This window comes from Hesperophylax consimilis, chromosome 22, assembly GCF_061612785.1.
Source record: "Hesperophylax consimilis isolate HC1 chromosome 22, BYU_Hcon_1.0, whole genome shotgun sequence".
NCBI classification, from domain to species: Eukaryota; Metazoa; Arthropoda; class Insecta; order Trichoptera; family Limnephilidae; genus Hesperophylax; species Hesperophylax consimilis.
In genome coordinates this window covers 3,998,813-4,018,803 of record NC_142857.1, presented here as the reverse complement: position 1 = coordinate 4,018,803, position 19,991 = coordinate 3,998,813, and the positions used below count along the sequence as shown (strand labels likewise).

General features: G+C 34.3%; 1 protein-coding gene across 1 annotated transcript; it reads right to left on the bottom strand.

Moving 5' to 3' along the window:
* Window positions 1–8,961: 8,961 nt before the first annotated feature.
* Window positions 8,962–19,760, bottom strand: LOC149412715 (uncharacterized). Its single transcript, XM_089645467.1, has 2 exons — window positions 19,661–19,760; window positions 8,962–9,788 (listed from the first exon to the last, which is right to left on the bottom strand). The coding sequence occupies exons 1-2, from the start codon at window positions 19,670–19,672 to the stop codon at window positions 9,222–9,224; spliced, it is 579 nt and encodes a 192-aa protein (XP_089501593.1). The 5' UTR covers window positions 19,673–19,760; the 3' UTR covers window positions 8,962–9,221.
* Between the last annotated feature and the right edge of the window lie 231 nt (window positions 19,761–19,991).

Below are 19,991 nucleotides of genomic sequence, written 5' to 3'. Positions count from 1 at the left end.
CATTCAAGTGGTAAAATAATCATTTTCACTTCCATCCACTATTCTTATTTTTTTTAAAGCAGCAAGAAAATGTGCTGAAATGGTCTGGCGAGTTTTCAACCCATTTTATTTGAAAAGTGGCGTAAGGCAAGGAGGAGGCATATCTCCAGCAATCTTCAATATACACACTGATGAACTAATTAAAAAACTTAATAACATAAAAATTGGTTGCTTTATTCAAGAAGTATGTGTAAATAATATAAATTACGCAGATGATATGGTTCTTCTAGCACCATATGTGAAGATTTTCCAAAAAATCATACACTTGTATAATGTATATACTATATCCAAATCAATCGTTATGGTTTTCAAATGCAAAAACAAAATCATGCAAACACATTCAGTATTGTTAGACGGAAGGAAAATGGATGTTAGTCGTAACGTCAAATACTTGGGACATATTATCACAGACAACCGGAAAGACATCGAGGATAAGGAAAGGCAAAGAAAACCATTGGAGAAAGATACTTGCTCCCACAATCTTAGATCCGATGGATTCCCGTGTTTCTCTGGTTTAATTTCATCTTTTATTTAATTTTTAATTTTTAATCCCTTTTTATTTATTTTACTACATGTAAATATTATCTGTACTTATATGCTCTATGGGATGTGTGGGATTGCACTAACCTCCCCACATCCTGGAATAAAGAATTTATTATTATTAAAGAAGAGCGATATCCATTAGAGCAGGTATGCTGAAAGGATACTATTCAATTCATTCTGCACTTCGCTGTACACGTCAGAACTGTGGTTAGATTACACTGCATCCCAATCGTATAAGCTAAAAGTCGCCTACAATAATGCTTATCGCCAACTATTCCTATTTCAATACTATTCCTAAATGGAAGTTATATTTTTGTAAACCAGTCAAATCGCTGTATTTCTTAATTTATGTTCTTGATATTTTTAATTTTGTTTCTCGCATATACTTATGTAATTTTATTTTTATTATTTCTTTCTTTTCTTTCTTATGTTTCAAAACTGTCATTAAATTTGTACCACCCACATGTAAAAGCCCTCTGGGCGTTAAATAAATAAATAAATTCCGCCTACACAGCAGCGTAACGGAAATATTTTTGGAGGAACGAGTGCACTCTTTCAGAGCGCTTCTCCGCCACCACATGGAAGCTTTTTGGTGCAGACTACGCCAATCAAATAACGCAATCATCATTGCCATCGCTGCCTGGATGGAGTACCCCAAAGATATTAGAAGAACGAGATGTGCTATGAGCAGTTCATACTGTGTGGAATTGTTTTGCCCAGTGTCGCCGGTTTTATTCACCAATACTACTGCACACCTTCGCTCACGCTAAGGTATCCGCACTAATACATAGAACAGATTTCTGTGCGTACACGTCTCGATAGTATTCAAAGTACCCTAATAAGGTAGTACTCCGCCTACGGTCCGGCGGCCAACATAGCATATCTCGTTCTTCTAATATCTTTGGAGTACCCCCTGATGGCCCTCTGGAGACGGGAGATGTCCAAATATCCTCCATAACCGGCTGCTTGCACACATTTTCGTGTTTACCTTTTTTCACTTAAATTTCGCATTTTTTGTGCTTATGAATTATTATTTTGACTTATTCTAATTATTTTATGTCATTTCAAAATATGATGTATTGCAATGCACTATCCATGCATACATTCTGGAATAAACTATTATTATTATTATTAAACACAAAAATCCCAAATGATGGTAAATGTTTGGAGCCAGTGAGAAAGGTACCCCAATTTAAATACGTTATATTAATATATTTGTTTTATTTATTTTTTTATATTTCCATACTATTTTGTATAGATCAGTTAACATCATGTTAAACTCTTTAAATTTATCATCTAGGTTTAATTTTATTTGTTAATTATTGCAATTTTTTAAACACCTTATAAATTTTACTCACTTCCCAATAACAAGAGAAATAATTTCTTAATTGAGTTGGGCAATTTCGTTAAAAAAACCTTTTTCGCAATTGGCCTCGAAATATCTGTATTTGTAAATCTATTGAAATATGTTTTTACATTTAATAAATAAATAAAACAATAAAGGTTTGCTAAATATAAAAATGCTTTACAATAAACTGTTCATGTTTATTCATATAAATATTAACAAAGTTGCAACAAATTGCCTTTACTTTCATAGAAGCTCATGTACTTATTATTTACTCTCTTTATTATATAAAATTATTGAACTCCCTTAAACAACAGAACTCTCTGATAACTTGTATTGTACCTGCTTATATTGTCCATTTTTAGTTTATTACGTTATTTACTGTAAACTTATTATCTTTCTACCTATAAATTGTTACACGTAAAAGCCTTAAGCATGAATAAAAAATAAATAATTTGGGTAACGTTGCCATGTTAAAGGTAATGGGGGGTAAGGGGAGGAGATGGGAGAAAGGAAGTGGAGAAGTACCGGGCTATTCAGATCTGGTAACCAAACACGGCTAAAGCCATTGCAAGCAACGTTTCGGTTCTGAAAGTTGGTCTTTCAGTAGGCCAATATTGAAAGTATCTACCACTCAGAAACGGGCTGCAAATATACACAATTTAAAATTAATACATTGTAAAATAACATGAATTAATTAAATAAAATTAACTTGCAATCGCCGTGATTTGAACCCGTGACCTCTGGATTCATAACCAAGGATCGCAACCACTCGACCACGGTGGCCGTTACTCTGCAACTAACAACAAAAAATCATTATTACCAAATTCTCCAAATCCGATTTTTCAATTGAGCCACTATACTTTTCATGAATACTATGAAAAAATGTATAAAAAAATACAATCATAAAAAAATTATTATTTTTTTTATTTATTTTGCCTTTACGTAAAAATAAGATATGATACTAATTGTAATTGTAATTTTTTATTATTTTTTATTTAAGATTTTAACCCAGCAGGGCTAGGAGGGTAATGCAATCCTAATCTTCCATATTACATGATATACAGGGTGTATCGGCACGTACCCGACAAACTTTAACCAGCTATTCCTTAGCACATTTGGAGTAAAAAATGTTATGGAGACTTTGCTGTCCGGTAACATTATTTTTTAATAAAAAATTTACTATTCATATTTTCACCACATGCCACCACTGTTTTATCCTTTGTCAAAATTTGAAAACCCACCTGGCAATATTTTATTCGAGTTTCGTTGAATAATATACGTACGTACCTACATTAGCGCGCTTTTACGATCACAACGAAATGGCATGGCACCATTCGTCTCATTTTTAACTATTATTATTTAGTGTGTATGAAAGAGCGAACACGCTTTTTGACACACTTGCTAATAACAGCTGTTGAACACGAGAAACAATGCCAATGACAGTGACGGAGTGTGGATTTTTTTTATCATTTTTTGTTTTTAATTGAAAAAAATGTTACCGGACAGCAAAGTGCCCATAACATTTTTTACTCCAAATGTGCTAAGGAAAAGCTGGTTAAAATTTGTCGGGTACGTGCCGATACACCCTGTATATATACAATAGAGAAATAAGAAAAAAAACAAATAAAAATAAGATGAAAAAACCATAATAGATTGGTATCTAATGATAATATAAAGAAAGCATTAAATTAATAAATACATTAAATGAAATCAAATGATCGCCCATCAGGAAGGTCGAGGCATCGTCTGCATCCATCGCTCTTTGAGTGGAGAGCTGAGCCACTCGGAAGCAGCCATGACAATGACGTTTGTTAATTTTCGTGTCATGCTCAAGAAGCTGGCTAGTCGGTGGAAGGAAATAAGGCGGGGAATGAGTGCACACTCTCTTCTGTGAACATCGTGGAGGCACTGCAGAACCTTGGAAGTTGCTTAAGTTGCCTGTATGCGTTGATGTAGCACACACTCAGCTTGTACCATTGCGCTACTGGATATCAATATCAACTGGGTGTCAATACGCACGCAACACGTGACGCACGTCTTCTGTCATCGGCTCTCGATAGTATTCATTTTAATCGTTCGTTCTAGTCTATTTACAAAATGGAAGAGTTTGGTGATATCATTCAGTCCCTGATTAAAACGGTCGATGTTTTGAGTGACAAAATCGAGGGTTTCGGTAGCGAACTGACCACGATTCGTTCAATTTTAAGTGCCGGTAGTGCTAAAATTGTGTGCCCTTCATGCAAGTACCCGTACAACGTAACTGCAGGTACTCCCCAGGTACTAGCGCCGGCGCCAGACTTAAATGTGTGTGTGCGCTCAGCGTACGGCGATATCACTAAGCAGCTGTCTGGGACACCTCCACCGCCCGGGCTCCCCGGCCCCGCCCCCGATCCTGCTATTACCTTAGCCGCTCTAGCCGGCCAGACTCACCTTCCCGTTAGTGGCGTCCGGCCGCTCACTACCCGCAAAATGACCACAAGATCCACTGCTAAAAAAGGAAAACCGGAGGAAGATCTACATTCCGCTTCCACATCTGCTGCAGCGGCGTCTTCTCCTCCACAACCACAGAGTACAATACAGCCTGTTGTGCCCAAGCTGCCAACCCAGCCAATAACATCGTATAGCGATGCCCTCGTCAACGGTAGACGACGATCTCGGCCAATCTGTAAAGGGACAGGGTCTATCGACGACAGTTTGGTCACTATTCCCAAAAACCTACATCTGCATGTATTCATGTTTCACCCGAATACCACAGAAGAAAATATATCTTCATTCTTAAAAAAGAAGAAGCCGGATTTAATTTACACTGTCGAAAAACTGGTTACGAGGCATGAACGTTATGCTGCCTTCAAAATAGGCATACCGGAAAATTACTTCCACTTTTTCCTGGACCCCACGATCTGGCCTGAAAACGTGGCCTTCAACGAATGGTCATTTCGGAGACCACAACCCCAAACTAGGACGGTCGATACGACGTCCAAAAAAGATAGACATTAGTGGAGTATACCAGAACGTTCGAAGTCTGAATAATAAAATTATCGACTTCATGACAAACGTAATGTGCCAGAAACCACTTCTGATTGCTCTTACCGAAACTTGGCTAACTTCAAGCACCTTTTCGTCGGAGCTATTCGAAAACCTATACCACGTCTACAGGAAGGATAGAGGCAGTCGCGGAGGAGGGACTCTCCTAGCCCTCCGAGCTGACAGCCACTCACACGTGGAAAGAATGGACTGCATAGAAACCCAAGGTGAAGACTTGTGGGTGAAAGTATCGCATAGAAATGTCATCATTTATATATGTGTTGTATATTTTCCTTCAAATACAACATCTGAACAGTATCAATTATTTTACGACAAAACTATAAGTGAAAGTGTAAAGTTACAATCAAAAAATATTATTATTTTCGGTGATTTTAACTTTCCCTCAGGGAAAAACCCAATTGACGTTTTCGATTACTTTTGTTCTTTTTATAATTTAACACAATTCAACACTGTTTATAACATAAATGCACACATGTTAGACCTAGTATTAAGTAATGTAAATTCTAAAAATGCTGTTATCTGCCGCCATGACTCCCCATTAGTCAGAGAGGATATTCATCACCCTTCACTTTCATTCACATTCGATTACACAACTCAATCACATATACAAACAAACACATTGCCTCCAGACATAAACATGGGTTGGATTTTCCACGAAAGCTCAGATAACACACTTAAGAATGCCTTAGAACAACATCACTGGAATCATTACGATTGCCTTGACGTAAATCTAGCTGTCGAAATGTTTTATGAACAGCTCAATAATATTTTCAACATTTGTTTTAAGAAAAGATCTACACGCATGCTCAAAGATGTTAGACAATATCCGAAATGGTTTAGTGGGGAAATCATTCACCTCATACGAGAAAAAACTAAAATGCACTATCTTTGGAAAAAAACAAAATCCGAACATGCCTTAGCTAACTTTAAAACTTTGCGAAAATCAATCAAACGGTTAATTGGTCAGGCCTACACTGACTTTACACGTGAGGCCGAGAACAGTATAATAACAGACCCAACTCGATTTTGGTCTTACACTAACGATAAACGCCGCGGCTGTGACAAACTTAACCACATGGACTACAAAGACAATAAATATGATGGATCGTCTGAGATCGCCGCAGGTTTCGCACACTATTTTCAATCAGTATTTAGCGACAATATCCCCAAACTTGACATATCCTCTATAGCTTCATCGTCATTTAACTCTTTACCTGTACAAATTCATGAAATTAACGATGACGATATTATTACAGCTTTCCATAAGCTAAAACCTAAATACTCCGTCGGCCCAGACTGTATTCCACCTATAATCCTCAAAAGATATGCAAGTTATTTTGTTCAACCTCTAAAACATATTTTTAACCTATCACTTCGCAAAAATATCTTTCCGGAAATGTGGAAACTAACGAAAGTAACGCCTATACATAAAAAAGGAAAAAAGTCAGAAATAGATAATTACAGACCTGTAGCTGTGTTGTCAGCACCCGCAAAACTTTTAGAAACCATAATTTATTCACAGATATATAACCAAACAAAACACGCACTCACTGAAAATCAGCACGGATTTCGTCCCACACTGTCACCTTCAACGAATCTTATGAATCTCATTACCTATATTAATAATTCATTTGAAAATTTTGTACCTGTTGATGTGATTTATACAGACTTCGAGAAAGCATTTGATAAAGTCGACCATGATATTTTATTAAAAAAATTAAGTGACATCGGATTCTCTCAGAATTTCCTCGCTTTTGTGGCTAGCTACTTACGCAATCGTCGTCAGTATGTCAGTTACGGACACCATATCTCTCACGAATACAAAACTAACTCCGGGATTCCCCAGGGATCGAATCTAGGACCCCTTCTCTTTCTCTTATTCATCAATGACATTGGCAACACTATAAACCACTCAAAATATCTCCTTTTTGCTGACGATATAAAACTTTTCAAAGCAATCAAAAGTTACATCGATTCCATTCTTCTGCAGAACGATCTTGATTCTCTTGTCAAATGGTCGGAACTGAACAACTTACCCTTCAGTATTCAGAAATGCAGTGTCGTTACATTTACAAGGTCCAAAGATACATTCCTGTTCCCCTACCACATTAATAAACATGAATTAACACGTAAAAATGAGATTCGAGACCTTGGCGTAATTTTTGAAGCAAATCTCTCTTTCAAATCCCATATATCTGATATTGTCTCCCGTGCCAACAAAATGCTTGGATTTGTTCTTCGTAATTCAAGATCATTTACCAACGGAATCGCAATCCGAAGAACGTATGAAGCACTTGTTCGCAGTATCTTGGAATATAGCTCCATTATTTGGGCCCCTTCTGAGCAAAACCATATTCTCGAAATAGAAAAAGTACAAAAGAGATTCATGCGTTACCTATATATGAGGGAATATATGTACTACCCTTTCCTGTATCCATCCTTATTCTTAGCAGGAATGCTCGATCTTAATACATTAGAAGCCCGCCGAAAAATATTTTTAGGAAAACATTTTTTTAAGATAATCTCTGGAACTATACATAATCCACCTATTTTGAAAGAGATTAACTTATATGTCCTAGACAAGTATACTCGTGGAAGGTCCCATACCCTTTTTTATGCTCCAAAAGCGAGGACTTCTGCCTATCAGAACGCCCCAGTCAACAGAGCGACTGAACTGCTCAACGAGTCTGCATTGACCATCGACATTTTTAACGTAACCTACAGGCAGTTTAACAATTATCTTTTGACGTATGTCACAAAGTAGTGAAACTGACCTTTTTATGTGTTTTGCTATACTTTTTGTCTAATTTGTAATCTTCTCCATAATGTATTGGTGAATAACCGTTTTACGGAGAACATGAAAAAATAAATAAATAAATAAATATTGTGTCCACAGTTCTTACGTGTATAGAGCAGTGCAGTACGTTTTAAATAACAGTTTTCTAACATATTTTCTACAGTGGTAGAACCGCCTTGTAATGCAGAAAAATTCTCAAACGTCGGCGTCATTAAAATTGTGCAGTTTTTTAGTGTGTAATTTCATAGTTCGTGTCACAGCACGTGTCCATATTGACCGATTAAAAAAATTATGGATTCTGAAAAATAATCTCTCATGTTCGGGATAAAACGGGTCATGATATATAAGATTTATTGTAAATGGTAATAGCTAATACGTACAAGGCACAACTTGTTCTGAAAAGGGAGTAGGTCGGAGCCTACTTTGAGAATCGTAATTTATCCCTCAGATGTAACTATTTAAAATGCATATATATTATCAATTTTTAAAACAAGCAATAGGTACAAATGAATCCTATGTTATTTCATAATTATTCTTGATTTCTTTGTTTGTTTTTGCTATCGTTTATTATACATTCTTGAAACTAAGAGTGCATTTAACATGATGTGTGAATGTCATTGAAACAAAAATTGTGAGCAACAGCGTTGTATGTTGCTCTAAAATATCTACCTATGGCGTAATTCGTATATCGCCTTTTTGGTTAGTAACAATTTAAGAAACTGTTGAGAATGAGTATTTTGAAAAAAAAAGCGTATTTTTTCACTCGTATATTTCATAAAGCATTCGTAAAAATATAATATAATACAAATAATAACTTAATATATGATACAAAATTAAGACAAGCACATTGTTATATCTAATACAGACAAATTAACCACAGCCAATAGTGTATCGTACAAGGTTCTGTTTTAAGCACTAGATGGTTATTTAGTGGTGGACATCTATAAAGAAATTAATGATATTATATATATATATAAAAAGTAAGGTAGAGTGTAAAATATATGAGAATAAAAAAGAAGTTGCTGCAGGTGAAAGAAGAGAAGAGTTGCGTATAATATGAGATCTTCGGTGGAGAGAGAAAAATATTTTAAAGGGTATATATAGAAGTAAATAAAATAAATCTTAAATAATGTCTACACTTGAAGGAAAATCGGAATGGTGCTTTAGACTTTCATTCTACAATAAGTATTTCAGTGTGGTTAATACTTTGATGACCATCGAAGTTTTTTTAAACATTTTTGTGTCATTCGGTAGAGTTTTTTGATCTTGTGTCTTGTTGTGGTTTATTTTAACTGTAATGTGCCTATCTTCATTCTGTTCATTGCTTTGTAACGAGTTGTAGACTACAATACAGTATTATATATATTAATTAACATAATCAGTCGCATTCATTGCTGCCATCCGGGTGTGTGCCGTGTCATTTATCTCTCAAGAGGGTGCATGTTGGTTTTACCATGAGCCGTGTCCGTATCCGTAACCTTTTTGGGAAGCTGCAGCAACAGCGGCAAGGTGAGCTGCCTTGGCGTGTGCTACCTCAGGGGTATCCTTGATGTTCTTTCCGTCGTGGGTGAGTTCGATGTGGGCAGGTGGTCCGGTGTATTTCTGGTCATGAGCGGGTGCGGGAGCCCAAGATTTAGGTTCAGGTGCCCAATATTTAGGTTCAGGGGCCCAAGCTTTGGGTTCAGGGGCCCAAGTTTTAGGTGCCCATTCGTCGTTCCACTTGTCAGCAGGGGCTGCGGCGCGTGCGTGAGCAAGGGCGGCTAAGTGCTCTGCTTTGGCGTGGGCTACCTCAGCGGTGTCTACGACTCTTCCATCGTGACCGATGGGGGCTGGGACTCCGTTCCACTTGTAGGTGTGAGCGTAGACCGGGGCAGGAGCCCAGGCGTGCTTATCTACGGCGTCCCACTGGCCATGGTCTTGTGACTCAGCGATGCCCTCTCCCTTCCAGCTGCCGTCGCTCTCTCCCCATCCAGTGGCGGACACCAACACTCCCATGCAGAGGAAACTGGCAAAGTACTGAAAGCAAAGAATTGCTAAATAAATACACAAATACAGTTATTCATATGGATAGTGAGAGAGATTAACCCCCATACGTTAGATGCACATAAGGTGACATTCCGTAAAAGCTGGATATAATATGTAGATAGGAGGACAGGAACAAATCCTACATATGGTTTAACATTCAATTTACCACACGTGAAAAATAATATCGAATTTGAACAACTTAAGCTGATATTAGCTTAGTTTTTGAAAAGTAATTGAGCACGGTCATGGAGCATTTTGTGGATATTCCTCTCCGGCAGACATGGGTCGTTACTCGATAAAATATATCCGTACGTGAATGAACTTATGTCTTATGAAACCTTCACGACGCCTTTTGTGTCAAGAGAGTTAGAATACGAGCAAAACGTGAAATTTGAAGTCAGAATGATTAATTTATCAGAAGATAATACATATGTTAATGCGATGAAAGAAATGGAGCATGAATTTCTTTTAAAGAAGGATCAAAACGGTCGGTACCTTCCATATGGACAAAGTCATGTGATGAATGATGGTTGCTGGTGAGATTGGAGTTCTTCAAATCCTCTACATCGGATCTTCCAAAAGGCAAATAAGATGGTACTGGTAAGTTGGACGATTTATAAATAACTACCCTTAAAATACTTCGTACTATTACAAATGTTGAGATCACAATATAAATAAATAAATATGCTAATTTCGATAGTGATTTCATATGTATACTTTTAACTCCGTATCAAAGAACTCTATTAATTTTGCGTTGAATTTAAGTTTCAAAATTTTATTTATAGAATCCAGAGAAACGATAAAGTGGACAAGTTTTTGTCGAGATATTATTTTACACAATAGCGCCTCTAAAATACATATCCCGCGATTTTTACAGGTCTGCGCTAGTTCGGTACTAAAATCTTTGCGCAATTTTATTGTAGTTGGTTTATGTAGGACGGTGTCTGCAGTTGGAGCAATACTATTCATTAAATAACTGAGGAAACGTAGGTAGCACTAATTATGCTAGGATCATGCACCATTATTAGCCGCGTTAAGGTAATTTACATAGCAATAATGCGGATTATATTACTTCGATTGTAGATGTGAATTTATGAATGATTCACAGCTGGTGGTTGCATTGTTAGGAGGTGGGATTCCTCTTGTGACAATAATTCGATCTTGTATATTGTCATAAAATAATTGATCATCGAGATTGCAAACATAACACTAACTAATAGATGCATGATCTGCACACCTACACTAAATTTTGTTGCAAAGAGTCATTAACAATTTAATTGAAAGCCCTGTCATCGTCGCCACTATTAAATTCCATATATCCTATGAACATAGGACAAAATGTAACATTATTCTGCAATACACACACAACCAACTATCAGACACACTAACTAACCAATAGGATGCATGATCTGGGCAACAAGTTTGATGGTATCATTGATATGCTTACTGACTCCATTTATAGAATTATGCGTAATCTATACCAACGCTTTGTTGAATTCTACAAATTAGAGTGGCGTTGGTAACGTAGTTTTAGTGATTTGTCTTATAGGTAGTATTGTTCTAGTTACTTTTTTATTTCATGTTATTTTTACATGTTTTACTAATATTGTCATATTTATTTTAACAGTTTAATGTATTTCATGCCTTAAAAACATAGGACGAATTATTTTGGAGAATTCGAACCATTCTTCAAATTTCATATCGAGTTCCGTGAAAGATTTTTTCAAGTCCTGTTATTATTGCAGTTATGTCAAGCAACTAGCATATACAGATATGATAACAGAACTCGAAAATGAACGTTGAAATTTGATGAATTGGTCAAATTCTCCTAAACAACCCTTCATTAGTGTATAATTTTTGATAGCTCACTAGGTTTATTCTGTTCTTATAATCCATATAAACTCGGCGTAACAACTAATAATCAGCTCTTATTTTAAATGGAATAATGGTACTTGAAAATTGTAAATATTTAACCTAAAAATTAAATTAATTTCTTGTGTTTGCATACAATTAAATTAATCAGTCTAAAGTACACACTATTTTCAAAGAAAATAAAGTTAATTTACTGTAAAAGAAACATTAAGTAGTAGGAATAACGATGATTTGTTTGAAATAAGAAATGAACAAAGAACTCAAATTTGTTTTGAATTTAAGTGCCATTCTCAAAATTGGAACTGATTAAAACTAAAACTAGTGGCTTTTTTGCAAATTTCGCAAGAGTATTGTATTATTTAAAAATTCAACGCTCTACTTCGAAAATAGTGAAATAAATAGAGAAAAATTTCATAATGATTATTATTTTCAATTTAAAGTATACAGTTTCAAACGTTTTTATTGTAAAGTTATCATACCGCACTTCCGCTTTCAGGAACAACGTAAAAAAACGTTAATCGAATACCAAAGCTGCGTAACTTGTTATGAATAACTTCTATTGTACAAAAGATTAACTTTAGCTATGTTCAAAACTTGCAATATTTCTTCACCGTGTCAAAATCACACCGAAATCGAAATAAATACATCTGTTTCAGTTTCATTTTTGTTTTTAGGAATGAGTGAATGCAAATCTTGAATGCGGAAATTAACCAACTTCCCGACATCTGACTGAGCTGAAACTCAGCAGATTGACTCGTTATCGATGACAATGCATTCTATCAACTTTTGACGGCACTCAGAAACACACACGCGGGCATATATGCATTTCTCTCAAATTTGATGACATAACCTACAGCAGTGAGTAAAAAATAAAAGTCGATCCTGCCCAATCGCCATTATATAATCCCATACTGACCTGTCACACCTAAAAAGATGATGTGCTATAAGTGTGGGCGTGGCTACGATATGCGCTGTGATCTGCTAGCCAGGCTATATTTGAAAATAATTTGACCCCCTTTTCTACCTACGGTAGAACAATTTAAGAACCAATACGGAGCGCCGTAATTACGCGGCTGTCATCTTCCAAGGTGACAGATCCCATACAAATAAATGATATTCCGCGGCAGTCCCCCAATTGATCTGGCCCCCTCTCATCAACCCAACGTATAATACGTACATACCAAGCACAATTTATGCGCGCATAATAAAGCGTAATGTGTCCAAGGCTTAAAGTGCGGGAAATCATCTTATCGATATGATTTAAACTATAAATTTCAATATACCACTTCCTGGCAAGAAAAAAATATATTGCAAGCGCATTGTTACCGTTTTTATTACAGATACTAATAAACTTTCGATTTAAAGTGTAGGAAATTACAAAAACATAAAAAAAGTTTTATTAACTTGGCCGAGAGAAAGAATTGGTATGTAGGTGCGTGATGTAAGGCTTAGGAATGATTTTTGAGCAATCACCTTTAGTAATACGGAACGTGAGCTTTGTGATTTTTGATTTATTTTTTATCGATTGGAAGAATCGATTGGACAAAGCCGTTGAAAGGTTCTTTTGTTTTTTTTACATAATCGAACAATATTTAGTTCAAATACCTACGACATACATTCAATAATATGCTTTACAGTAGTTATTTTAGTTTTTACATGTACTAGTAGGTGGAGTTACCACCGAGATTTGTGAGCGTTTTAAAACATATTTTTAGTGAAAATTATAAAATAAACGGCCTCCGCGGTCGAGTGGCAAGGCTCTCGACTAGCAAGCCGGAGGTCGCGGGTTCAAATCCCGGCGTGCACAAGTAAAATTCATTTGATTGATTGGTGTTAATTCACAATTTATTAATTTATTATGTTTCTGAGTAGTAGATACTTTCAGTATCGCTCTGGTGTAAGACCAGCATTGAGAATTGAAACGTTGCTTGAAATGGATTTGGCCGTGTTTGGTGACCAGATCTGAGTAGTCAGGTATTTCCCTACCTTCCTCTTTCCCACCTCCTTTCGCTCCCCACTACTTTCAGCCTCACAAAATACCCCAATTGGGACTCTTATGCGGTTCCAAAATAAATAATAAAAAATAAAAAAACACGAAAGACTTACTACACGGTGGTAAATAAATTTACTGTAAAATATTAGTCATTCAGAATATATATGAACACGTGTTCACGCACGTGGCCTTGTCCGAATAAAAATAATCATAATTATTGTTCTTAAGAACACGTTTTTTGACTTCCTCATAACAATTTCGCGCTTTACTGATAGTTTGTTATGAAATTTCTCAATTTATTCGTTATAGGCCTCTAGTCCCGTTTTCAACAGGAAAACGAATAACTTTACCAGATTTTTAATAAATTAACAATATTTGCTCAAAAGCTTTGGTTACAATAATTTACATAAAGACAGAGTTCACAACACAAGTCATTTTTCATTGCCCCAGTAAGATTTCATAATTATATGTCGAAAAAAAATTCTTTTATTATTAATTAAATCCCATCTTAAGCAAATGTTTTTAGTACCTTGTTCTTTAACATTTGGAATCGGATCGCTAAAAATAACATTCTTTATGTAGAGGGCTATAAGGTTTAAATTCCCGCTTAAGGCTCCGTAGTAAACGTTCAAAAAGAAGATGATGATTTGAACGCGAGATATGTAAATACAAATGTTAGAGGGAGCGCGCTAATATTATAAAAAACGGTAAAAATTGAGAAAATATAAAAAAAAATATTCCTTTAAAATATAATGAAAATCTGTCAACAAATGCCTAAGATGCATGTAGAGATACACTGTGCTTTTTTTATACCTATAACGTATTAAATAACAGAACGAAATGTGTTTTTAAAATTTTTCAGAGATTTCTTTGCAATTTTTTTCTATTGAGAGAATTTCATATAATTACCGTTTCGGCTTTACAAATGTGTAGATATTATCTTCAAAAACAACATATATTTTATTAATATCTTGAACAATAGAAATATGTAATTAATCGATAGAAATTCGGAATGCGGTTTCTTCACACAAGCCGCCCGTTTTAATTTATGCAAAATAAAAAAAATTGCCAAAAAATGTGTGTTATTTTTTTGCAAAGTTCAGGCACAAATATTAAAATTTTTTAAGATCATTTTCTAAATAACTTAATTTTTCACATTATACAGGATTTTCCAATAAGAGTCGTTATTTTGATATTCAATCATATATTTATATATATATATTTTTCATTTCTTTTGTAAACTATTTGGTATTATATATTATGTTATTTTATATTATCTATTAATATGTATAATATGTGTAAAGAAATGAAAATAAATAAAGTTAAAAAAAAAAAAATTAAAAAAAAAATCGTAAAAGATCAATGGATTCGTTGCTTGTGTGGCACGTAGCGCCGTCTTGTTGAAAATAAACGTTGTCCAAATCAATACAATCCAATTCTGGCCATAAAAAATCATTAATCATCTCTCGATAGCACAATCCATTCACCGTAACTGTTGCTCTAGCCTCATTTTCGAAAAAGTAAGGTCAAATGACTCCGCCGGACCATAAACCGCACCAAACAGTCACACGTTGAGGATAGAGAGGCTTTTCAACAATAACTCTTGGGTTTTCCGAGCCCCAGATGCGACAATTTTGCTTGTTGACGAAGCCACCGAGGTGGAAATGGGCCTCATCACTCAAGATGATTTGCATTTGATTCACTCAAGTGAATTTTAATAATTTCAATGCGTTGTTGAAGCGTGTATCGTTCCATTTTTATTACTGGCGTAGTTTCTACTTGTCAAATGTCAAAAAATGACAGCTTCAAAAGTAACATCTACCGAAAAAGTGGGCTATTCAAAATAAAACCTCTTATTGGAAAACCCTGTACAATTAAACCATAACCAAAAAGGGTTCATAAGTAGATGATTTTGAAGTCTGAAGCAGTTTTTATAGGCCTGATGTGTTTTTACTGATGATTTTTTGAGCTTATATAAAGAAATCTTTTAAAAATGCTAGATTATTTCAGAGTCCAAGATACAAGCAGCATTTAATTAAACCATCTTAAATATTTCTGATCGATCAAATTTTCAAACAAAAAAAACACAATTTTTTATTACTTTATAGTGCTTCGCCTGAAGATAGTGTTAAGGTTATATTAAAAGTTAACGAACTTTATTACCAAAAATAAAACCGTAATAAATTTACAAATTATTACAGCAAAAAATGGTAAATGCATAATGTGCATATAATTACTTCAAAGTATTCATAATACAAAATTTTAATAATATATAAATGAAATCTTCAAAGCAGTAGATCCTAGTAAAGATATCATTATCTCTATTTGGTACAAAAAGGAAGATAGTAAAAAAATAATATATTATCATTACGAAACTTGATTAATAGTCCTGCCATCGTTGCCACTATTAAGTTCCATGTGCCGACTAGGAATATAAGACAAAATTTAACATTCTTCCGAAATACATACACAACCAACTATCAGACACACTCACCAACCAATATGATGCATGATCTGGGTAACAAGTTAAGGGGTACTATTGATATAATTATTGACTCGATTTATAGAATTAAGCAAAATCTATACCAGCACTTTGTTGAAACCTACAAATTAAAGTAACGTTGGCATCTATAAAATAATTAAAATAAGCAAAACAATAATACACAGATAGGCACAAAAAAAGTTTTAGTTTTGGTGATTTGTCTTGTATAAAGTATTGTTCTAGTTTCTATTTTATTTTATGTTACTTTTACATGTTTTAACATTAATTTTATCAGTTTACTATTAATTAACGCTTTAAAAATATATTCTATATAATTTTCGATAGCTCAGTAGGTATATTCTGTTCTTAAAATCCTTTTAAAAGCCCAGCTGGACTTAATACCAAATAAAATACAATAAAGTTACAAAATCTAAGCTGGAGATCGTAAGTATAAAAAAATAAAAGTATTGAAAGAATATTTACGATGAGAAAATGCATAAAATTCCGAGTGAATTCTGCACGACACACGAGTACGTGCAACGCTCAATGTGCATCAATTAACTGGCAATAGCCTTCAAACGCGGAGTCATTATCGGGTTACTCAATATTGTACCGTTAAGGATTGTCTGCATATAAACAGTTTGATTTTAAACGATGGCTAAATAGTTTTACTTATAAGAAAATTGTCGCAATGCGATCTTTCATGTGACATTTAATTGATTTAAATACGATGCGGTTAACCTTAATGAAAATGGTCTTATTTTAATGTAAATAGAGTTATGGATTTTCTCCTTGGTTAGTCTTTTCCTTGTTCTCTTGAAATAACTGACGATGGTTTTCAGAATGGTCTCAATGCATAATTAGTTTTAAAACATTTTTGGTAGAAATGCTTCAGGAAACTTGACAGATGCAGTAAAATCACTTGTGGAGTGAATGAACGAACAAAATCAATTAAACACTTGTTAAGAGGAAGCTACAAGCCAAAAATGTGTATATTCCTGGTATACCTTATATTGTAGGTAATAGGCATTACAATCGCACGACAAACGGAATCTAGTAACGTTCGATTTCAAGCAAAAAACTGGTTTATATTAAATTTATTTTGTAAATAATTTTACAAGAAAGCAAATAAATTAATCAAGTGAAACTGTCACAGATAATCTTAGCTATAATACTGTATTTTTTTTAAGTTGTTTCCTTTATGCGTTCGCACAATTCTATTGAAAAAAAATATGTTTAGTAGTTTGCATTTATATTTTTTATTGAGTAATTTATTTTTAAATTTGTATTCTACTCAAGCGAAGCAACAAGAAAACCTTATATTTATCTAAAGCATATTTTTGGTATTCATAATGTACACCAATTCGTTATAAAGATTAATCAAAATAGTGATTTGGAATAAAGCTTCGCTTTAAGTGTATGGCGGTCTTGCCTCTTTGCCTACTGCTTGAGAAAATGGCATGATTAATATTGTGTAGTTATATATTGTTTGAACAAATCAAAAAAGAATAAACTATATTATTTGGATCAATACTCGTAAATTAATGTAATGCAATGTGATAATATAAATTAGTTGGTTTGAAAGATAAATATTAAACGTTTATTAAACGTTTAAAACTAGTGATTTTTAACCACAGATAGCTTCGGTTCGATATAAATAAACCAAATTGTTTTACAATGAGACCAAGCCCAGAAGTCAAGAGTGCCTTAGACACTGATAAAATCGTAGGCAGGCTTTTACTTGTAACTGTTATCTTGTTCTAGGCTTTCACTAGAGCAAAATCACGGCAACTAACTGTTATTATATCCATGAAATATTATCTATCAGAAAATAATCTCGTTCAGATATATAACTTTCTCCTGGTGGGTGGTTGTTGATTCTAGTCAGGAATGCTGCGAAATTAACGAGGATATTGATTTTGCCAGATACTGTAAATAAGTTGTTCAACTCTAGTCTTTGGAATTGCTACAGTATAGCGCGATTTAATTGAAATTCAGCATATTTCTACATGTTACAACATTAATAGTTATTTCATTTACATTTCAGAGTCTAACTTAATGTTATTGTTATCATTTATTGAGCAATAATTTTGTAATGGTGCAGGTTATATTATAACATGCTCAGAGGTTAATATAATTTTGGTTTGGTGGTAGTAACGTATTTTAAAAAAACATTTCATTTAAAGTTAGGCAGTTTATTATAAGAATGTCTGCAAAATAGGTTGACAATTTTTTAAATATTCCTGTAATTTGTTAGAAAAGTCTGTTTCAGATATTTGAGCCCAAACTACCCTTTTCCCGTCTCACAAAATATAATACAATTTTATGAAAACGCAAAATTAATGCAAAGGGATCTAACAAAATGTGTGTCTGAAAGGGCTTCACAAAAATATGTATGCAAATAAGGATCTCACGAAAAATGTGTGTGCAATATACAGCTTTCACAAAATGTGTGTCTGCAAAATAAGGATCTCAGAAAGCTATGTGTGCAAAAAAGGGAACTCACAAACTGAATAACTGTGGAAAATTAGGGTCTCATAAAATGTATGTGCGCAAAAGAAGGGTCTCGTAAAATTTATGCGCGCAAATTTTTTAATACTAGTTCCTGGACTCGTAGCTAGTGTTGGTAATAAAGTACATTGACGAATTGTGATTTGAAATATGAGTTGCTCACGTGCTAACTCTGCATAAAAAGCTTTAAATTTGATTCAAATGATAAAAAAAACTATTTTACGATTACTTTTCCAAATTTAAAGAAATTACACGAAATAATAAAATGTGTATAATTTTCTGAATAATAACACTTTTCAAACTACTTAGAGTGTGTCTGTACCCCTGGTTTTTTTTAAAAAAACACTGGGAACAAAAAAAGTCATTTAGTTTAATATTTGCAAGAATAAAGTGGGAACGTTTGGCATTGATCTTACTCCTAAAGTTGTATCAACTCATAACGTAGGTCAAATGCATTGTGAATTGATGTAGGAAAAGGATGCGTATATCAATGAAATGTTGCAATATTTGATTGATTAATGTAGTTATTAAATGTTGGCAGATGATTTGAATAAAATTGGGAGGATCGTTCAGTCACTGCAATGTTGCATTTGAAATTTTAAATGCGTGAGATATTAAGATATTATTTTTAGAGGTTGTTATAACGTGTTGTAATATTTTGTGAATGCCTCCGCATTGCAATAGTAACTATTGTACCGAATTGTATTTGGATCAGAAGGATTAAATTCCCATCACATTACAAACATTATTTTTTACGATGATATTGAAAATATAAGAAAGGCACTTCACAAAATTTGTTTACGCTTCTTTATGAGATCACAAGATGCAAAATCAATTTTGAAAAATTCAACCGGATTTTTTTGATCCTACTGTAAAGAAAATCCAATAAAACGTTCAGTAATTTGAGTTTTTTTTATGAGAAAACTTGGTCCTTCAGTAATGGAAACTAGTAGTTGATAAGAAAATATTCACTAATTAAAATGTATGTAATAAATGTGTTCTTACCAATGAATTCATGGTGATTTGTTATATTGAAATGTTTGAACTGGATCGCTACTAAACTGGCACTCGATCTCTTGAAAGCCTATTCTGAGGAACACTGCTCTCTGTTGCCTTCTGGATGGATCGAGGAGGCTTTATAGCTAGGCCTTTGCCCCCCACGCCTCAGGGAGGGTCCCCTACCTGCGATATTCAGCTTGCGCCCCCCTGCACTCCCCACACCGCCTTTTCTCTTACATACATCTGTGTAAACTTACTCCACCTGTAAGAAGTATCTGTACCTACATACATTCCGGATTCTGTATCTATACGTACCATTCAATATCGATTGATCATG